The 18,648-nt window shown below is 46.6% G+C and overlaps 3 protein-coding genes across 3 annotated transcripts; 1 reads left to right on the top strand and 2 right to left on the bottom strand.

Moving 5' to 3' along the window:
• Positions 1-59: 59 nt before the first annotated feature.
• On the bottom strand, positions 60-9,216 carry F4822DRAFT_95756 (GTPase). The gene is made up of 15 exons (XM_051464215.1): positions 8,761-9,216; positions 7,168-8,652; positions 6,763-7,115; positions 6,596-6,710; positions 5,014-6,537; positions 4,799-4,958; positions 4,456-4,745; positions 4,113-4,400; positions 3,682-4,056; positions 3,535-3,621; positions 3,271-3,443; positions 2,542-3,218; positions 647-2,489; positions 345-597; positions 60-280 (listed from the first exon to the last, which is right to left on the bottom strand). The coding sequence occupies exons 1-15, from the start codon at positions 8,812-8,814 to the stop codon at positions 266-268; spliced, it is 7,692 nt and encodes a 2,563-aa protein (XP_051308527.1). The 5' UTR covers positions 8,815-9,216; the 3' UTR covers positions 60-265.
• A 1,067-nt stretch (positions 9,217-10,283) lies between these two features.
• F4822DRAFT_422500 (exoribonuclease 2) lies at positions 10,284-14,681 on the bottom strand (the record flags this gene model as incomplete). The annotated part of the gene is made up of 3 exons (XM_051459892.1): positions 13,842-14,681; positions 11,710-13,774; positions 10,284-11,647 (listed from the first exon to the last, which is right to left on the bottom strand). Coding segments are annotated over exons 1-3 (3,014 nt in total), but the record flags the coding sequence as incomplete, so codon positions are not given.
• Positions 14,682-14,978: 297 nt separating this feature from the next.
• F4822DRAFT_422501 (p115 like vesicle tethering protein) lies at positions 14,979-18,645 on the top strand. Its single transcript, XM_051459893.1, has 6 exons — positions 14,979-16,214; positions 16,276-17,510; positions 17,564-17,816; positions 17,867-18,037; positions 18,094-18,204; positions 18,264-18,645. The coding sequence occupies exons 1-6, from the start codon at positions 15,228-15,230 to the stop codon at positions 18,357-18,359; spliced, it is 2,853 nt and encodes a 950-aa protein (XP_051308529.1). The 5' UTR covers positions 14,979-15,227; the 3' UTR covers positions 18,360-18,645.
• Positions 18,646-18,648: the final 3 nt, after the last annotated feature.

Raw genomic sequence — 18,648 nt, forward strand, 5'->3', positions numbered from 1 at the left:
AAGCGTTCAGGGGGCCTCGGGCACCTCCATGGCTGCAATATAATTCAGATTTCATTCGCTTCCCTACATTTCGCACTACGTAAAAATCACAACCCGTACTTCTCATAATACCCATACTAACATACTCGTAAATCCAGACGTATACATGTATGTCCCAATATGACCGACTCGCGGGATATGCTATCATCGCGTCCTTGCTGCGCCCATTCCCTCATATCTATTTTCCTTTTCCCTCACAAGTTGAGATGTGTGCGTACTGTCTCTTTTAGATGATGATAAGCTACGCGACGTATTAGTATTTGATCGCCATTACATTTTCACCTTTCAGACTAGGATATACTAACCTCGATCAACTTTTCCGTCAAAATGGCACACTGCTTATCAGGATCCTGGGCATGGTTGAAAGAACTCGAACGCCATAACCCTTCAAATCCCATGTCCCCTAAAATATCGCTTAGCATCCCACTACTATCCAAAGCTTTGGTGAATTTGGCGTTGGATGATAGGGTCTGCAGTAGAGTGTGCGCCGATCCGAGCGTCGAGGAGCTCTGACCGTGAAGTAACACCTCGTCTAGAAACGATGCAATGGTAGGACATCTATTACATGTTAGCGCCATATAAATACAAAGTAGACATCAAGACTCACAAGTGTAATATGACCGTAGGTCTTCCGGTCGCTAGCTCGTTCAACCACACCAGAGTGTGAGTCTGTGCAGCTTCATCCAGGATCTGAAAATCAACTAATTCGATTGCCGTATTAAGTAGCAAATCTTTATCCCTTACGGTTTCTAAGTCGCTCAAGTTACGAGTCGGTCCTAGGTTTGCAACGCCAATCGGGTTTATGCCAACTGACCAGAGGCATTCCTTCAAATCCTCGGGGGTAATCGCACGAGCTTGGATGAGAGCCAAATAGGGAGACGCATAAAACTCGCTCGAAAAGGTCTTCGCCGATTCCGACGAACTGTCGGTTGTCATTTCGAGGAATGTCGAAAGGACCCGGAGTGCTGGAGTCTTGGTAATAGGGTCGGTAAGTCCCCGAGCAAGAGAAGCGCAAACTGCGAAATGGAAACTGTCGGTCGTGAAATGGACACCATACGCTTCGTCCAATGGTAATGCTGCTTCTTCTAGTTGTGTCCGACCTTGTAGCAGATATTGGGACATTTTGTCACTCCTTAATTCATTTGTAGTCCCAATATTTGTCAAGACAGCTTCCAAGAATAGAGCGGTGCAGTTGAATAGGGTGGCGGGTACAAGCCGCACCAATGACATCGCCAACCAAAATAATTGTGGTCCATAACGAGAAGCCGAAGTGAGTTTGGCGATCATTTTAGATAGGGATGTGACTATAGCGACAAGCATATCGCTACCAGTGTCATCACCGAACCGGCCCACACTGGTGCGAAGTGCCACGAGAACTTGGTAAAGTAGATCATCATCGACCTCTTCGCGAGCCAAGCATCCCATTACGGTAAAAGCTCGGGGCTGGATCGCTGGGTTATTCTGAAATGCAGTGCTAGCCACCAAGCTCATCCACCTTGACCGCCACGCGTTGGCCATGTCGACTGATGGAGCGGCGACGGAGCACGTTTCGAATAGCAACGTTGCGAGATTTTCTATAACTGAAAGAGCTGGTCCCGCATCATGTGTCGTTGAGATCGAGGTTCCATCCCGTGCTAGGACTAAAGGAACCGAAAGACTATCGTTCCTTGGTTCAGATAAAATTTCAAGAGTGCCTCGAAGTTTGGATAGCCTCGTGTCTTCTAGTTTAAACGAGGTGCATGCCGCATGGATCGAATTGATCAATAATCGATGGACTAGGGCCCTGATATCGTAAGTACCCGTGTTTGATAGCATAGTAACGATATGGAAGATCTCAGGTAGATAGAGTTGGGACTGAACACCGCAGTCAAATGAAAGGGAAAGGCAGAACTGGAGCAGAATGCATATCTCATTCCAAACAGCATTTTCGGGGAGATACTTCGTTGGCCGTAGGGACGATCTGTTTAGAGCTTTTCGGAGCCTAGATATTATCTTGCCACGAAGTGTTATTGTGCCAATAGCCGTCACTATTGACGTTAGCGCCTGAGTATGATCGTCATAAAGCCCTACCGCCAACGCTGCTTTGATAATCTCATCGAGGAAGATATCTAGTAAAACTTCATCCTTATAGATCGCTGGCCAAACCGTGTATTCGAGCGTCAGAGCTAGCGAAGGCTCCATGACCGTTACGTCAATTAACTTTCGGAAGATCATGGCAATCTTTTCCTTGGCCTTTTCGCTATCAGATTCGTCTGGTAAGAGTGATGTACGCAGGCTGGGTATCCACGGTGCCATATATGCGAGACTTAGTGGTTTCTGTTCCTCTGAGAAACTTTCCCATCCGACGAAAAATTCGTTGAGAAAATCGGACGTTAACTGTGGCTCCTCTTGAGCAAGCACTTTGCTGATGTTGATGATGAATTGAGTAGGATCTAATGGAACGGAGACGTCTGTAGGCGTGATTAATAAGAAGAACAGAAAGGCATTATGAAGAATTCCTACCTTTAATGCACATAAACTTGGAGGCTGCCTTGAATTTGAAAGCACGACAAAGAGCCCCAAGTAAATTGTACGATGCAATCCGAAGCGCCGCATCGGGAGAGCCGAGGTTGGTTAACGCAAGGTTTAGTAATGTCCCTGGAACATCTTGAGGCCGAATTAGGCGCTCGAATGGTTTCATCGCTCTGGTATCTTTACCCAACATTGCCTTCGCTCTACGGATTTCCTTCAGCAGATCGGCTTTCCGGGCACTCTGGAAGTACATTACGATCTTGCCGTTGTCTGCACGTAAGCCAAATGCAGAGTCGTCCTCGGTAGCGATAGTAGTAGGTGCCTCATCTAGATCTTTGAGATGGAAAATATCGTTGACAATTCCGTTCAGACGGAAACTCGGGTGGACCTCCTGCTTCTTAACGGTGGTTACTTGTACGAAGGAACCACCAACCCCGACAGTAACCTCAATCTTTCCTTTGGTCTTTGAAAGTCGGGTAACAGGTTGGTAGGTGTATCGAGAGTCCGTGGCTATGCTGATGGTTTCTTTTGGCAGGTGAACCTGGCTTAAATGGAAGTGTTGTTGAAGATCAAGGCGGCTACTGAGCAGCAAATATTCAACATTTCCTGGATTTAGTACGCTTGCATCACTCTTGGTAGCGACGCGAAGGACACGCCGAAAGCATTTTCTTAGTTTTGTTAGTTACACAAATAATAATTGACAAGTTAAGAGTAACAAACCTGAAAGTGCTGTTCATATTGTAGACGTAAATTCTAGACAATTGCCGAGATAACTCGCTCGGGCTAAGGAGTTCCAACTTCTTGAATAGCTCATCTGGGGGGTCATTCTGGCCATCATAACACGTCGCATCAATGAGCAATCCGAATGGTTTATACCACAACCGACTCGCAATCTATACTAGGTTAGATAGTCTGGGATGAGATGATGAAAGAAGTGAAGTGTTAAAATGAAGATATAAGGTCTACCCCTTGGTGGCGACCTACCTTTAAGAAGCAATACAAAAGGGTATCATAGTCTATAGAATCTTGGTCGATATGGCGAAGAATCACACAAATAACGGAGAGCCCATCCTATTACCAGTTAGCTTTAGGTGGGTATTCCATAGACCTCTACAAGGGCATCAAACATACCCTGCTCTCACCGCCGTCATAAATAGCGCGTGACGTTAAAAAGGAGTCAGTACTTCGGAAAGCATTACGAAGCATAAAATGCTGGAATCTAGAGTAAGCAAGAGGAGTATTCGCAGATATTTGAGGGCGATTCCAAGTGACCGCTAAGGGTGGCGGTCCAAGATTTGTAATGAGAGCCCTCAATGGCTCAAGTAGAGGTGATCGGCCCCGGGCCAATTCATTAGGAGAGCGAACATGGTCGCGTCTTTCTTGCGACATGAGTCTCTGTCGGACATGATCCCAATGGTCATATAAGAACCTATGTAGAGCGACGCACGAGCCAAATTCAAAAGTCTCGCTATCTGTAGGAGGTGTGTCGAGCTTAGTCGGAGGGACCTAGACACCATCATGATTAGTAAGGATCTAAGACAAGTTGACTAAGTAAGCCATACCGATATTTCTCGAAGAAACGTGGTGACACGGTAGATATTCTGTGTCAAGAAGTCATTCAATGGGTACATGTATGGTTCTTTTGCCCCGAATAGAACGTTGTTAGCTAGATTTTGAATAACCTTCGCGATCAGGAGTAGGCCGCGTCGCATCTCTTTAGACGGAGCCACATCCACGAGATTCTCTGCTTCTGGTGCAACAATGGCTGGGCAGAAGAATCTTAGGAATATGAATGCCCCAACAGCCGTATATTTGGCTTCTTGAAACCTAGGCATTACTGCTGCGGATATCTGTGATGGCATCAATAACGATGCCTTGCATCCTTACAAGAGTGGATAGACTCACTATACTGCAAATCTTCCTGAACGAAGGGGGTATACTTGCTGAAGATGCGCATATATCATCAATAAAAACTTTAGCAACAATTCGTAACTGTAACGCGTTCTTCTGAAGCTCTTCTTGGGACGAAATTCTCGTAGGGTCAAGCTCAAGATCTAAGTCTTTTGAAGTTAACATTAGTCTCTCGACAACTTTCTGGAGAGTAGCTTTGAGGTAGTTTGATCCTTTCCATTTCGCATAGATAGAAAGCATCTTGGTTGCCACACAATTTCGACGGAGTATTTCCGACTCGTTTTCTAAAAAATTAATTAGTTGCCTGTAACGAGAAGGTCCCTGGGGTTTGATCTACCCGTTTCTTCGATTTCTTGCTTGATCAGCGCTTCCATAAGCTCAAAGGTGAGCCCACGGGATTCGAAGATGTTGAGCATTGAAATTGTGAGCTCCTCTACCTCGCTACTAGGGCAAACTGTACTAATAGCAACCGCAAGACTCATATCGTGGGTAAGAAGCTGGTAGCCGGGGTTGGTTAACGTGTTCCAGCTTGAGATATTTGGAGATAGTTACCTCTAGTAATTCATCATATTTCTCATTCACTGCCTTGTCAGACAGGCTACTAAACTCGGTCCCCTGAAGAAGGATATTAAAAAGAACCTTCACGAACGCAGTTCGGATCTCTATGTTCTCATTGTATCCGATGCTTAGAGAGTATTTGAGACCGACGTCAATATTGGCACTCAAGAGATTCGAGAGTATAGTGATAGCGAGTTCGGAAGTCGAGCCAGAGTCGTCACGGTGCACTGTGGAGGTTGTAATTTCCCTATTATTCTCCGAAGGCTCATAGTTAAGCAATGAGAGAAATCGGTTGAAATAGGTACGGAACATCTGCGACTTCAGCTCACTAGTACTGGCATCATTCTGACCCTCTCCTGGTTGAAGCGGTAATCTATACGTCAACTCAGCGAGACAACGGAGACAGGCCTTATCAAGATCCTTCTGGATTCGTGCTGTATCATCCAGGCGGGAGTAGCCACTTTCCGTTTGTGGTGACCGAGGTCTGGCAATCCAACTAAATATGTACTCCAGTAGCTGATTTCGCTTCCTGATATCATCGCGGAGATTTAAGTGCTCCTTTTTCCTGGTGACGGATTCACAAAGTTGACAAATCTTGATTTTCACTCGAAGGCTAGCTATATTATCAGCAACACCATCTAAGAATTTGGCGAAGCTCAAGCAGAGGGAGCTGAATTGGACCGACGACGCGGCACCTAGCTCGGAGGGCGTTTGTAACCGTTCCACCAGAGTTTTGAACAATGATGCTGTTTGCTCGGCGAATATAATTTCGACATCTTGCCCTTTGCCAGCCGCTTCAAGGGCGCCCGTGAAAAGCACTTCGAGTTCCGACTCCAGGGCCTTAAATAGTGGCTGGTAGAGAGTTGCGGATATGTCAATAGATAGGACCTCTCGCGTCGTTTCTCTGACTCGGACATTGGTGCATGCAAGTAGCTGGGTGCTAAGTTGTAAGTATCTGTTAAGAAGAGGTTCTTCGTGATTCTCGGAAGAAAGTCGATCAATCCACTTCAGACCACCAGCGGCAGGTTCTTCAAGTACATAGGCCTGCTCCGCTGTGCAGATACCGCCAAGGGAGGCAAGGAATCCGGATAAGTTCCTCCATTTTGAGAAACTCTTCTCATCGACACTGTCCGCAGATGTTGTAGACACGTCTTTGGATAAATGAAGCCACATCTCAAAAGCTTTCTCCCAAGCATCTAAGATTCCTACACTAGGATACTGCATGCGCCTTAAAAGGGAGCGAATTCGCTTCTGGAAAGCCATCATCCCTGTGAATCTAAAATCGGGGGAAGCAATTTCGCCAAAGATTTCACTATTCCGCAATATGAGACTAGCTGTCTTGCCTGCGTCTACGGCCGAGTCCAATATACGACACTCTTCGTTGAAGAGTCCGATACAAGACGTTACTAACTGACACGTATCGATATCTGCGGAACAGAGCGATGTCAGAAAGAGCGTCTCAAGTTTTGTCGAAGTTGCTACACGTTCTGGAATATCCTCGGATACCGCCGATAACTCCTGCATATATGTTAGCACGGAACATGGAATGGGTACCGTGATATCTTGGAAATCTAACTTTTATCGAGCTCAGGAGTAGGAGACGTGATTCAAGGTATCCGTGGATAGACTTGAGTAGTGCGTCGTCTTCTTGTTGCTCGTGCTTTTCGCACATCTCCAGAAGAACGAGTGACCTATTAATTCATCGTTAGAATATGCTTAATTGACATGAAGAACTGTACCTACGTTAGTCTCCAAAACTTGATACCGAAACTATGCGAGTCGAGACGTTTTGATTTACGTAGCGAAGACAGAATGCCATTTGGGGCAAGTAATTTTCTCGCTACACCACTAGCAAGCGCTCTTACGGAGTCATTAGCGGTAACAAGACAAGAGACGAAGGCCTCGAAGATTTCTTCGTAAAACTGTTCCGCTTCCACACTATCTGAAGGAGGCGCTTCGAATAAAGTCATAGGAGAGGCGTCCAGGAAGTTCAAAATATTACATATCACAAGGGTGGTTGAAGAGTTCGTTTCAGATGCTTTACGCTGAGAGTGACGGTCTCCTATATACAGGTCTGCGGATATCGCAGACATTGCCTAGTGAAGTTAGTATTTATATTTGCTTAATGCTGATTCAAGGGAGCCTTACCTTTAGTCGACTTTGTATATAACCGGCAGCCTCGGTGAACAGACGGCGATATTCCTCAGCATTTGGCTGCCGCGCAAAGTACGAACAGGCCTGTATAAGTGCAACCTTAAAGGTATGGGGCGCCGAGGAATTAAGGCACGACTGCGTTAGCGACTCTACAGAGCCCTCGAAATTGAGGTGCGTGAGACTAATAAAAGCTGCTGTAGCCAAATCTTGGTCGAATAAACCTCCGTCTCCGTTAGGATGATATCGGCGAAAGACGGCATCTCGGACCTCGTCCTGAACGTCCATAGCATAGCTTACAATAGTAGCATCTGCGTCATCATCAAAATGACGGACAGCTCGAAGAAGACTGACGAGACAGTACCCAGCCGCGTCATTCTTGTTTCTCAACGCCTTCCTTAAGTTCTCAAGGAATGCAACCTTCTTAGCCATACCGCCTGTCTTAGCTTCTCGCAAATTGCTTGCTACTTCGAATACGTCAGGAATCAGCATAAGTAGAGTGGTTTGAAAGGGATACAACATTGACCGCCTTTTTCCACTATCGGATATGGTCTGTGTCATATCGAAGAGAGTATCGGGTCCACCGTCCAGTTTCCTATGCTGAACGTGTAATCCGACAAACTCCTCGGGATAACGCTCAATCCATCCGGTGATTAGAAGTGGCGCGATGATGGCAACCGTGTTTTGATAAGCCTTTCGAAAGTGGAGGAAACTGGAGCATAACTCCTGAATGAGGAGTCCAAGCTTCTGGCCATCAACCCACATATACGAAATAAAACGTAATATCACTAGCGAGGTCTTCTCTTCTTCCGCCATGGCCAATGTTGGCACCACCTGGGATGAAGTCGTAGCCCGGATACCGTAGATGACATTTCTCACGTATTCGAAAGAAGCTGGCCAGCTCGATGCGGTCACGAATTCGATAATAATTTTGATATGCGGTTCAATATCTTCCGCAACATCATTCTTGAGTCCCTTAGTGTCCCGAGAGTCGTCCGAACCACTTGACGATGCGGCCCGAGAAACCGGTTCTCCAAAACGAGCGTCAAAGACCTCGCGCGCAGATTTCTCATCCAATATCGTCTTGGCGGGCAAAGTATAACCATCCGGCAATGGATCAATTAGGTGTTTGAACAGCTTGAATATCCTAGCTACAAGATCATCCTCCAACGGTTCGGGGCTCTTAGGTCTAGGCCCAGGAGCCTCAAGTGCGCTATCGGGGTCGGCATTACGAAGGGTCTCCCAATGGGCAGAGCAGCAATCGGCGGCTAGGGACAAAACATAGACTTCGGACAGAAGAATATGAGGAGGATGACTTGCGAATGTTTTATACGGGCGGCCGAGATCTTCCAACAGCGAAATTAAGGGTTCGAGTACGGCTGCGACGGACGTGGCGCTAATCTTTACGAGGGTGGCGCGCGTGATTACAGCGACATCGTCGTGTTGGAGGTCTTGACCTGGAGTGCCGGTACGATGCGGGAGCTGCGCGCAGATACGACCATTAGCAACGATATACAATTACAGTGGCCATTCTTGGCTACGATACTACGAGTGAGGGGAGGGAGAGAAGAGGAAAAGGTCTCCCATTACCCTAGTTGTAAGTCTTTCGACCAAGCATCCTACGAGGCCCGCATCACCATTCATCTTGTGCTCGTATACCGTCGGATCGCGATTGAGGGTCTTCTCAACATTGTGACGTCGTCATGGAGCACAGCCAGCTGCAAAGAAAAGATAGCTAAGAAAGCTAGCTGTACAGCTTGTTTGCGAAACGTAGAATTGGATGTTCCAAATTTCGGCTGTAGAACAATAACAGACAACAGTTCGTCCTACCCTCCTCCTAATATCTAAGAATGACAGACGTTGACCTCGAATTCGAATTCGAACTCGAACTTGGTATCGCTAACTTCGGCGCAGAATGTCGAGTCGGTCGAGATCGAGAATAGGCAAGGTGGATTTTGGAGAATGGAATTAGGTGTGCAAAATAGGATAGGGCCACACGATTCGTTATTTTGAGTGGGTAATTTGTCTTTCTCGAGAGATCCTTCGAGGGTTTTTTTTTTGAAGAAGCGAGAAATGTTCCCTTCACTTAGTAGATCTGATATGACTACCAGGATAGGAATCCGAACAAGATTCGCGACAAGGCCAGCTAAATACACGCAACGGCAAAAAAAGAAATGGTAATAAATAACTGACGTCTACTTTTTATTGCTCCTCATAAAAAAAATCAATTATGTGTGTCTCGTCTCGTCGTGTACAATGTAATGGTAATAAATAAAGCCGTCGAGGAGGCTAGCGTCAAAGGAACAGAAGCTACTGCGGTCCACGCTGGCGCAAAACGCAGGGACAAATATGAAGCCAGTAGTGGTGTGCGAGTACAGGGACAAGCGCAAAGCACAAACAAGACGATGTGGTCTTAGCAAACGAAACCCCCCTCCAACCGAGCCCAAGTATGGAAGGAGAAGGTGAGCATGGGTGTAGATGTATGAGTGGATGTAGAGGTGGATGTTACGGAGCAGAGCAGAAACATACTATGTACAGCGGAGGGTTATCGGGAGGGGTGTGTGCTAAACCCTGGGAATGCAGTAAATGCAGCAAGTGCAGTGCACGTAGAGAGTTCAGTACTGCATATAATTACCACCTAGGAAGCACCTAGTAAAACTAATGTGGGTTCAATTAAACGGAAAGCAACCCCCAATCAGTATAGCCCTGTGAGGTAGGTACCCTAGCTAGCCCAGCTAGGCGAAGACCTAGGCACATCTTGCTACCGTAGCAGCGGAATATGCCTAGGTACCATGCCGTTACTACCATTTTTGCTTACACCACTGCGGGGAGACACTTCCTTAAGCACCGACAGGCACCGATAAAATGGAAAGTACATGGCGAGTCGTACAATGCCCGCAGGTGCTGAGACGAACATGGACATTAGCTGCCGGTCTAACGCTGGTCTAGCCTAGTCTAGGTAGTCCGATACAATAGATGTACCTATGAGAGCTCAGCATAGTGGAAAGCGGTGATGTATTTGGGCGGGGTAGGTACCTATAAACACTCAGTAGACCGCCAATCGACGAACATTATTCCCGGTGTCTTTAGCCACTAAAACCCCTTGAAAGAATGTTCGTCAAGTTCCCTGCAATACCGCCAAGGCACGCAAAAAAAGCTCGAGCGTGTTACAGTTGGTTGATATCCCATGACTCCTGCTAATTATTTCTTGCTGGGAAAATCTTAATCGATCCTCGTCGTCTCGTGAGAGATTCCATGCCAATTTCGATTACCTACCTAAGGTATTTGAATCTTGTTTGCAGCCACATACTATAACTACCATTGGAGGTCCAAGTATAGCATGTAGCTATCCACTTCCTAATCCACTACGGGCCGAACCTTTGAGTTTATGCTTCCATACTTCTCGTCCCAAGGTTCGGTACCTACATACGGGTAACTGGTGTAATTGGATTCCATCTAGCACCGTCGAGAGGTAATAAGTAACGCTAAGGGTTGCAGTATTGAGGCACGAGATGACCCATGTTTGACAAAAGATAACCAGTTGCAGAAAATCGTACGAGTAAGACGGATTGAAGCATATATATGGAGCATCTACCATGGGCACTGGACAATATCTACTACCTACGTAGGCACGAAGAGAAAGAAAGGGACCGAACTAGAAGCTCTCATGTACCAATCATTATTTGCTTGCTGATTTATTAACCCTCATGACACCCTTTTTAATTTTCTATAACCATCTAATTATAGTAAACGCAGCTTAGCATGTCTCAACTAGGCCATGCCATACTCTTTTCACAGGTCACCTGTTCAATGGCCAATGCATTTCCACTTCATCTATCTATATCCTCCGTAGCCACGGTTGCCTCGATGGCCGCCGTTACGGTCATCATATGGTCGTCGATCTCGGTTATCGCGCCCGGGAGGCGGCCTGTTATACTGGCCACCACTATAATTATTATTTTGTGGCGGAGGCGGCGGGTATCCTCCCCCATACCCTTGGTTTCCTCCATAACTACCACCTCCTCTTCCTCCTCCGTAATTACCTCCATGCCCTCCTCCGCGCTGTCCGCCGTATCCGTTTCCATATGAGTCACGTCCACCGCTAAGATAAGCCGGAGGCGGAGGTGGCGGATAACTATTGTTAAAGCCGGGATATCCGGGGGGCGGTGGTGGTGCCCAGCCCGGAGGTGGGACCGGAGGAGGAATTGGGTAGCCATTGTTGTAGCCATTTTGATACGGCGGTCGATCAGACCTATTATCTCTTCGGGAATCTGGCCCATAATTGATTCGATCCCTCCTGTTACCGTCATAGTTTTGGCGTCCAAGAGGTGCGCCTCCATGACTTCGGCCAGCATTTCGCATCTTTCCCTTTAGCTCTTCCTTATCATTATGATTGAGTGCAGGGGTCGGCATCTGAACGCCACGCAAAAGCATAGACTTGTGGTTGTGGGAGGTTGACGGCACTTCGTAGTAGACCCTGTGGTGAAGTTAGCGTCCGAAAGAAAATGATTGGGGTTTTTAACATTTCTAAATACTTACGTTAATGACCGGTCGTCATCTACATCGGGCATGACCTTTCTGTCTAACGGATATTCTAAGGTACCATGGGGTAGGTATTCGGGGACCTTCTCAACCCCACCAGATAGACCTTGGCTTAAACGGGGATCCAGCTTATACTTAGGATCACCCTGTTTCTTGGAGTAGAAATGTGTTATTATGTCGTCGTATAAACCTTGGTTTGCCTCGGATAATATAAGTACGGCCTTGCCGGCGGTGTTGCGGGCAGCGTCTTCAGCACTTAGAAGAGGATATTTCTCTTCAATCGCAGCGAGTAACCGAGGCATTTCAATGAATGGAAGAAGTGCTACACCCTGCCATGCCATCTTCTTGCCGTTCAGATCAATTTCGAATTCTTCCGGATAGAAGTCGATGATTGGGCTATCCTTATCAGTCATAAGATTGTGGAAAATATCCGGAAGTACGTGACGAGATGCAGCGGGTTGCACACTCATCAGTTGCTCAAATGGTCTCGCGATCCTGCCCTTTTCAAAGCTGATCTCCATCTTGCCAATGTCCACAAAATCCTGAGCAAATGGCGCATAGTGGTAAGGGTAGTACCATTCCCACGACGGACATCCTTGATAATAGTACCTCAAGACCCAGGCAAGTCCTTCAACGTAAGATCGAGCTACGCTGCGCCTGAACTCAATATCCTTCTTGTCCACGTGGAATTTTTGTTCATAGTATCTATCAGCGTAGCCCTCCTCCCATAGTCGAACCGTGTCTTCTGGCTCCTCGCCTGCAGCCGAACTACTTGCGGGAGTATTCGTACCTTCCTCCTCCATCATGGAAGCTTTACGCTTACCCAAGGCAGAAGGCTGTGCTTGTGTCTCCTCAGACTTCTCAGCAGGCTTCCCAGCGCTGCCATCGGCCATAGTCGACTGAAGCGCTTGGATTCGACTCTTAAGAACTGCCGCGGCGCTCTTATTCGCCTCGTTAGTTTCCTGAGTCGCTCCTCGATTGACAATCATGTCGTGTGTGAGAGCCTTGGAAAGACCACCGGGAAGTCCGTTATCGTTGCCGCCGTTGTAACCTCGACCATTCTGGCCACCGTTCCTTTGTTCTTGTAGCTTACGTCTCTTGAAATTGGCTTCTCTCCGGTCTTCTGTCTCTTTCCGTCGTTTGAAGATAGCGTCTTCTTGCTTCGCAAGACCATTGAGAATATACTGGGCCCTTTCTAGATTAACATGACCATCTTGGGTAACGAACCCTCCCATGTAGGGCAAATTGTCCCTCCAGATGGCGGTCAATGTATTGATGCCGTTTTCGCGGATTTCGAGGGCAGGAAGATGGGGCAAAAAATCATTACCAACGAAACAACACATGAAGACCCAATCGTCGATGGCACGTTCTAAATCATAACGAAATGGCAACCCAGGTACGTCAAGTTCAACAGCAAGGTATTCTCGCAGGACCGAGACATGAAGCCAAATGAACGGCTTCAGAGGGGCAGCTTTGTCTTTTTCATCGAATTCGCCTTCCTTTTCCTTAGCTGCGCCACGGCAATTCTGTGCATCGTGGCCTTTTTGACCACATATCTTGCACATTTTCGCCTTGCCTTGTTGGAAAAAGACATCTTCTCGAAGGACACGAAAATGAGGCTCATGGGTAGCAAGTCCCAGCATGATAAGATCAGCGTCTAATCCATAGATAACGTGCCTCGTGTTGGGATCATGATCGGGGGATGCTCTCTGGGAGCGGACAAAGTCCATGATCTTATGCTCACCCTCGCCAGGCACTGTAGCATCGGATATAATGACTTTCATATTAGCCCAACCGGGATCGGTGTTAAGCTTATAAGCACACCAATATCTCAAACTCAACGCCAGTATGTCCATGAAAGGTGTGCCAGGGGTAATCGCGTTGGAGTCGAACGTTCTCTTCGCTGCCTCCTCGAGAGTCGTAGGTGGTAATACGCCACCATTTTGTTTCTTGAGCATCTTCATAAGCTCTTCCTTGTCATCTGCCTTTTCCTTGGCTTCTTGAGCGGAACGGAAACGTCGAGATCGCTGTTGGTTCATTTTCGCACGAGGTGCCACACCGTCTGCGAAATCATAGTTAGCACAAGTTAACAACGGACGGATATGAGTGTTCAATAGGACCCGGCTTACCAATAGCAATCATGAGTAGCTTCCTGGGGCGAACCATGTTGACCACACGGTCGGTATACTTGAAAATCTCCAGCATCATCTCTTCTTCATCTTTAGGAGCAGGTTTGTCCTCGGGATGAAAACAGGGATGTACGATACCATTCATATCCAGATAGAGATTATCGAATTCCTCGCCGTTCGGATTGGGACGGGTCGTATCGACAGGAATAACGGTGCCATCATCCATCTCAATCGGTCGGTCTTCTACGACGGGAGATATGATCTTGGGATATTTGCTGGAAAGCCATCGGAAAGCAGCGGGAATACCCATCTTGGCGGTATTGGAATTATCGGTCTCCTTAGAAATAAAGTAAATAAAGAACTCGGTGGGTATTGATAGCGATGATGGTAGTGGTTTTTTATTTTTTAAGTTGCCAGACTGGCGACGGCGAATCGATCTAGTCCGGGCTAAATATCGGGTGTCGATTCTTCAAACAGGGAGAAGGAGCGAAAAGAAGCGCGGAAACGACAAGCCGCACGAGAGATAGGCACATGAGGTATGATAGATCTTATTCTTTCAATCTACTTCAGGTCGGCTGCTTATAGACTCATATGCGACTGATGATGATAATGGAAAATCCCCATTCACCAACGACCCGATTCAGATTCCTTGACAAGTAGAAGGAATAGGGCCAATCCCCGGCAGGATTAAGTGCGAAATTATAATCGGGGAATTCCCGAATAACCAAGCGCACTGTTTGCGACCATCAAAAGATGTGTGTGTGTGGTGGTTTTGAAAGTGGTGACCTAAAATAACGAAGGGTTGAATAAAGAAGAATTGGCGGCGCAAAAGTTCAAGTCGCGAAGCCTTGACCAAGACCCTTGTCGCAGTGGATGTGTTCGCAGCAGGCGATAGTTAAAACTGACCAATCAACGTCATAGCCCAACAATGTTACTCATCCAGAGCCCCCACAACTTTCGTGGGCTGCAGAATTAGTGACTCTCCACAACGATATGATGCTCTTTAGTGATACTAAGATCCCATTAGTTGCATCCAACCTATGGGAGATTTTTAGGGATAGACGCTAAAGACTACTCTGGAATACGACGTTTAAAGCTAAGATTTAGGTCATCTTAGGCTAGCTTAGGTACCGACCTGCCGACTTCCAGGGCTACCTAAACCTCGCTGTGTTATCGATATCTGGCCAAAATATCTCCAGGGCTCTCCGTGTATTCTTTACTTTCTTATTCTTATTCTAATACGACTCGAACACGCAATCGCCCTTACGTATCGACGACTTAACAAGCGGTATTGCACCTCGAACGATATCATGCACCTAATTCGGTAACCACCCCACAAATGGACTTCATCCGCAACGACGTGATCATCGAGCAGCAGCAAGAATCATGTTCGCCAACATCACATCTGCTCCGGCCAAGCAGTCCGTCAGCGAGACAATAACTATTCTCAGCGGCCGACTAAGCTCCGCTACCCTCCTCGAAGATCGCCGTGCTGCTATCCTCGGTTTACGAAGTTTCGCTAAAGAGTATCCCGCTTCAGTTGCGTCGGGTGCACTGAGAAGTCTTATAGGGAGCTTGTCTAAAGATGGCGAAGATGTCGATACTGTCAAGGTTGTCCTTGAAACATTGTTGATGCTCTTCAACCCGAATCCAGACAGCCCTGAAGCTTCGGAAGAGATTGCACTCTGGTTAGCTGACGAATTCACTCAACGACAAGAGAACATTACGTTACTCTTAGACTTTCTCGAAACCAACGACTTCTACTCCTGTTTATACTCCCTACAGCTACTCCTTGCAATTCTCTCCGCTCGCACCGAAAGAACCGAGATATGTGTCTTTACTGCCCCCCTTGGTATATCGAGGCTAGTTGCCGTCCTTGACGATCGAAGGGACGCCGTTCGTAATGAGGCTCTCACTCTCCTCACCTATTTGACACCTTCGTCGCCCGATATCCAGAAGCTTGTGGCTTTTTCAAACGTATTTGGGCGTGCATTTACCATAATAGAAGCTGAAGGATCGTTATTTGAAGGTGACAGGATAGTCGAGGATTGTCTTATTCTTCTTGCCAACCTTCTGCGCTTGAACCCATCGAACCAAAGCCTATTCCGCGAAGAGGGCTATATCCCACAATTAGCTAAATTATTGGAGAGTACGTATCACCCTGGGAAGGGAGGCGAAGAGGACGTTGCCGGTTGGGCCCAGGAGCAGCGCAACAGAAATATATATGCTCTACTTGCAGTCATTCGGCTGTTCCTTGTCCCTGGCGCCGTTGGCACGTTGCAAAATCAAGCAGCTTTTTGGCAGCATGGCGTGCTCTACCACGCCTTACAACTTGCCTTTAGCCATGGTGCAGAGCTACCAATCAGAGCAGAGGTTCGAACTCCTCCCCATTATATGAAATGTCGTACAAAAATTATTTACATACATATCGTAGGCTTTGACGACTTGTGCCGATATCATTAGAGGTAATCCCAAACTACAAGAGACCTTTGCACAATTGCAGGTTCCTTCAGTACTAGAAACGGACCCACCAACCAATGGACAGGCAGGGAAATCGAATGGTATTCCGGCTGTCTATGTAATTGACGGCCTTCTGGATCTTACGTTAAGTGTACCAACACCACAAGCGTTTGATCTACGATTAGCCGCATGTCAATGTATTAAAGCATATTTCTTCAACCATCCCGACGTCCGCTTACACTTCCTACGAAGGGCAATCGAAGGACATGCATCCGGTGTAGACGAAACAGCCAATGTATTGACTACTTTACTCCGACCGTCTGATAGTTCGTCGCCGATAGATCCTTATCGGCATTGGTTTGCCGCTGTCATCACTTTCCACCTTATTTTTGAAAATGTCGAAGGAAAGGCTCTTGCTATGGCCGTGACGGAAGGTGACGCGGATAGCGGCGAAGAAGTCGTGACAAGCATTCAAACCATCACTGCTCACCTCGTCAGTAGCCTGGCTAGATCGGATGACGATCGAATTTCTGTGGGTTATTTGATGTTATTAATTGGATGGCTTTTCGAAGACCTCGACGGGGTTAATGATTTCCTAGGCGAAGGCAGCAATATCCAAGCATTAGCGCAAGTAGTTGTACAACACAACTCGAGCAGCGCCATTGTTCAGGGCTTATGTGCAATGATCCTAGGGGTTGTCTATGAATTCTCGACAAAAGACTCTCCGATTCCTCGATCTACTTTACACTCTGTCCTTACATCCCGAATGAGCCGGGATAAATACATTGATACTCTAAATAAGTTACGAAGTCACCCCTTCGTAAGAGATTTCGAGGTTCTTCCACAGAAACTCGACAATACAGGCAACCTACCGGACGTTTATTTCGATGCAACGTTCGTGGATTTCTTCAAGGACAACTATAGTCGTATGATAAGAGCCATAGACCGTGACCCCGGCATGGAAATATCTGTGGTAACCAATGGCATACAAAAGGGCATATCTCGCGAAATGGTGGATTCATTGCGTGCGCAACTCGACGAAAAAGAGCGAGCATTGCAAGCAACATTAACCGATATGTCCTCACTTGAAGGAAAGCTCGGTCAAGAACAAGCAGACCATCGACGAACCAAAGAATCTTCCACTGCGGACTTGGCCCGAATAAAAAATGTCAACGAAGCTATACAAAAACACCATGACGAGGAAATTAAGTGAGTGGACGAACATCTCATAGTCAACTTTTTTTTTTTGCTTACCTTTGCAGGAAAATCGAGGCACAGCAACGATCAAAAGACGAAGCCCATCAAAAGCAGCTAGAAGCCCTCAAAAAAGAGGCAGCGAAGGCCGCGGAAGGTATTTATGCTGATTATCGTGAGAAGCAAGCCGAATTACAAAGGCAGCTCGAATACGTTCGCAAAACCGCGGAAACGGAAGCGGCGCGCATCCAGCGACGCTCTGAAGCAGACATGGCCGATCTTCGTGCTACAATTAGCCGTCTCGAGGTTGATCTCATGAAGGTACATCCAATTGCGATATCTGTTAAGTGTACCTGTTTAACAGTTTATAGGCAAACAAAGCAAAGACCGAGGAATTACATGCTGCTCAGGAAGAATTTTCCGCCAAGCTGTCAGCCGAAGAATCAAAGACAGAAACAGTTGAAGCACGATGTTCGAATCTTGAGAAGCAGGTAGCAAATCTTAAGAAGCAATTGTCACTAAAGGACGAAGAGTTAGAAGAGGTAATTAAAACATCATTCCCTTCAAAATGACGGGTCGTATTAACACCACACAACAGTCTCGAACGCAATTGGAAGAAAAGGAGGAGCAGAAATCTGCTATTCAAACCGAACTTGACGATCTTTTGATGGTATTTGGCGATCTGGAAGAAAAGGCTGAGAAGTATAAGGTACGTTATCTCTCGATTTATATGTTACCCTTACCATTTACTGAGCAAATAAATTCTAGAAACGACTTGCCGATCTGGGCGAAACTGTATCAGATGATGAAGACGAAAACGAGGACGACGATGAAGATGATGCCGATGACGATGATGTGGATTGAATGTCTTTGGCGTTTCCAAATAAGGTACAGACACAAATGAGATGCTTATAAATAGTTCAATTGAAACGGCCGCCAATACCCCTGATTTAGGAAAAAGGCATAGATTTCAGCAAGAGACTGAGAATACTTCCCCCCCTTATGAATGTAACACCTCTTGGGAAAAAGTATGATTATATGCAAATAGCGTGTATGATGCAGTATCTACTAAAGTGGATAAGCACTTATCCGTGCCGCTATTATGCTTTAGCTACCAATATGTCCACAATTATAACAAATTCTTAAGCGATTC

This window comes from Hypoxylon trugodes (assembly GCF_022578975.1).
Source record: "Hypoxylon trugodes strain CBS 135444 unplaced genomic scaffold F4822scaffold_13, whole genome shotgun sequence".
In the NCBI taxonomy this organism is placed as follows: Eukaryota; Fungi; Ascomycota; class Sordariomycetes; order Xylariales; family Hypoxylaceae; genus Hypoxylon; species Hypoxylon trugodes.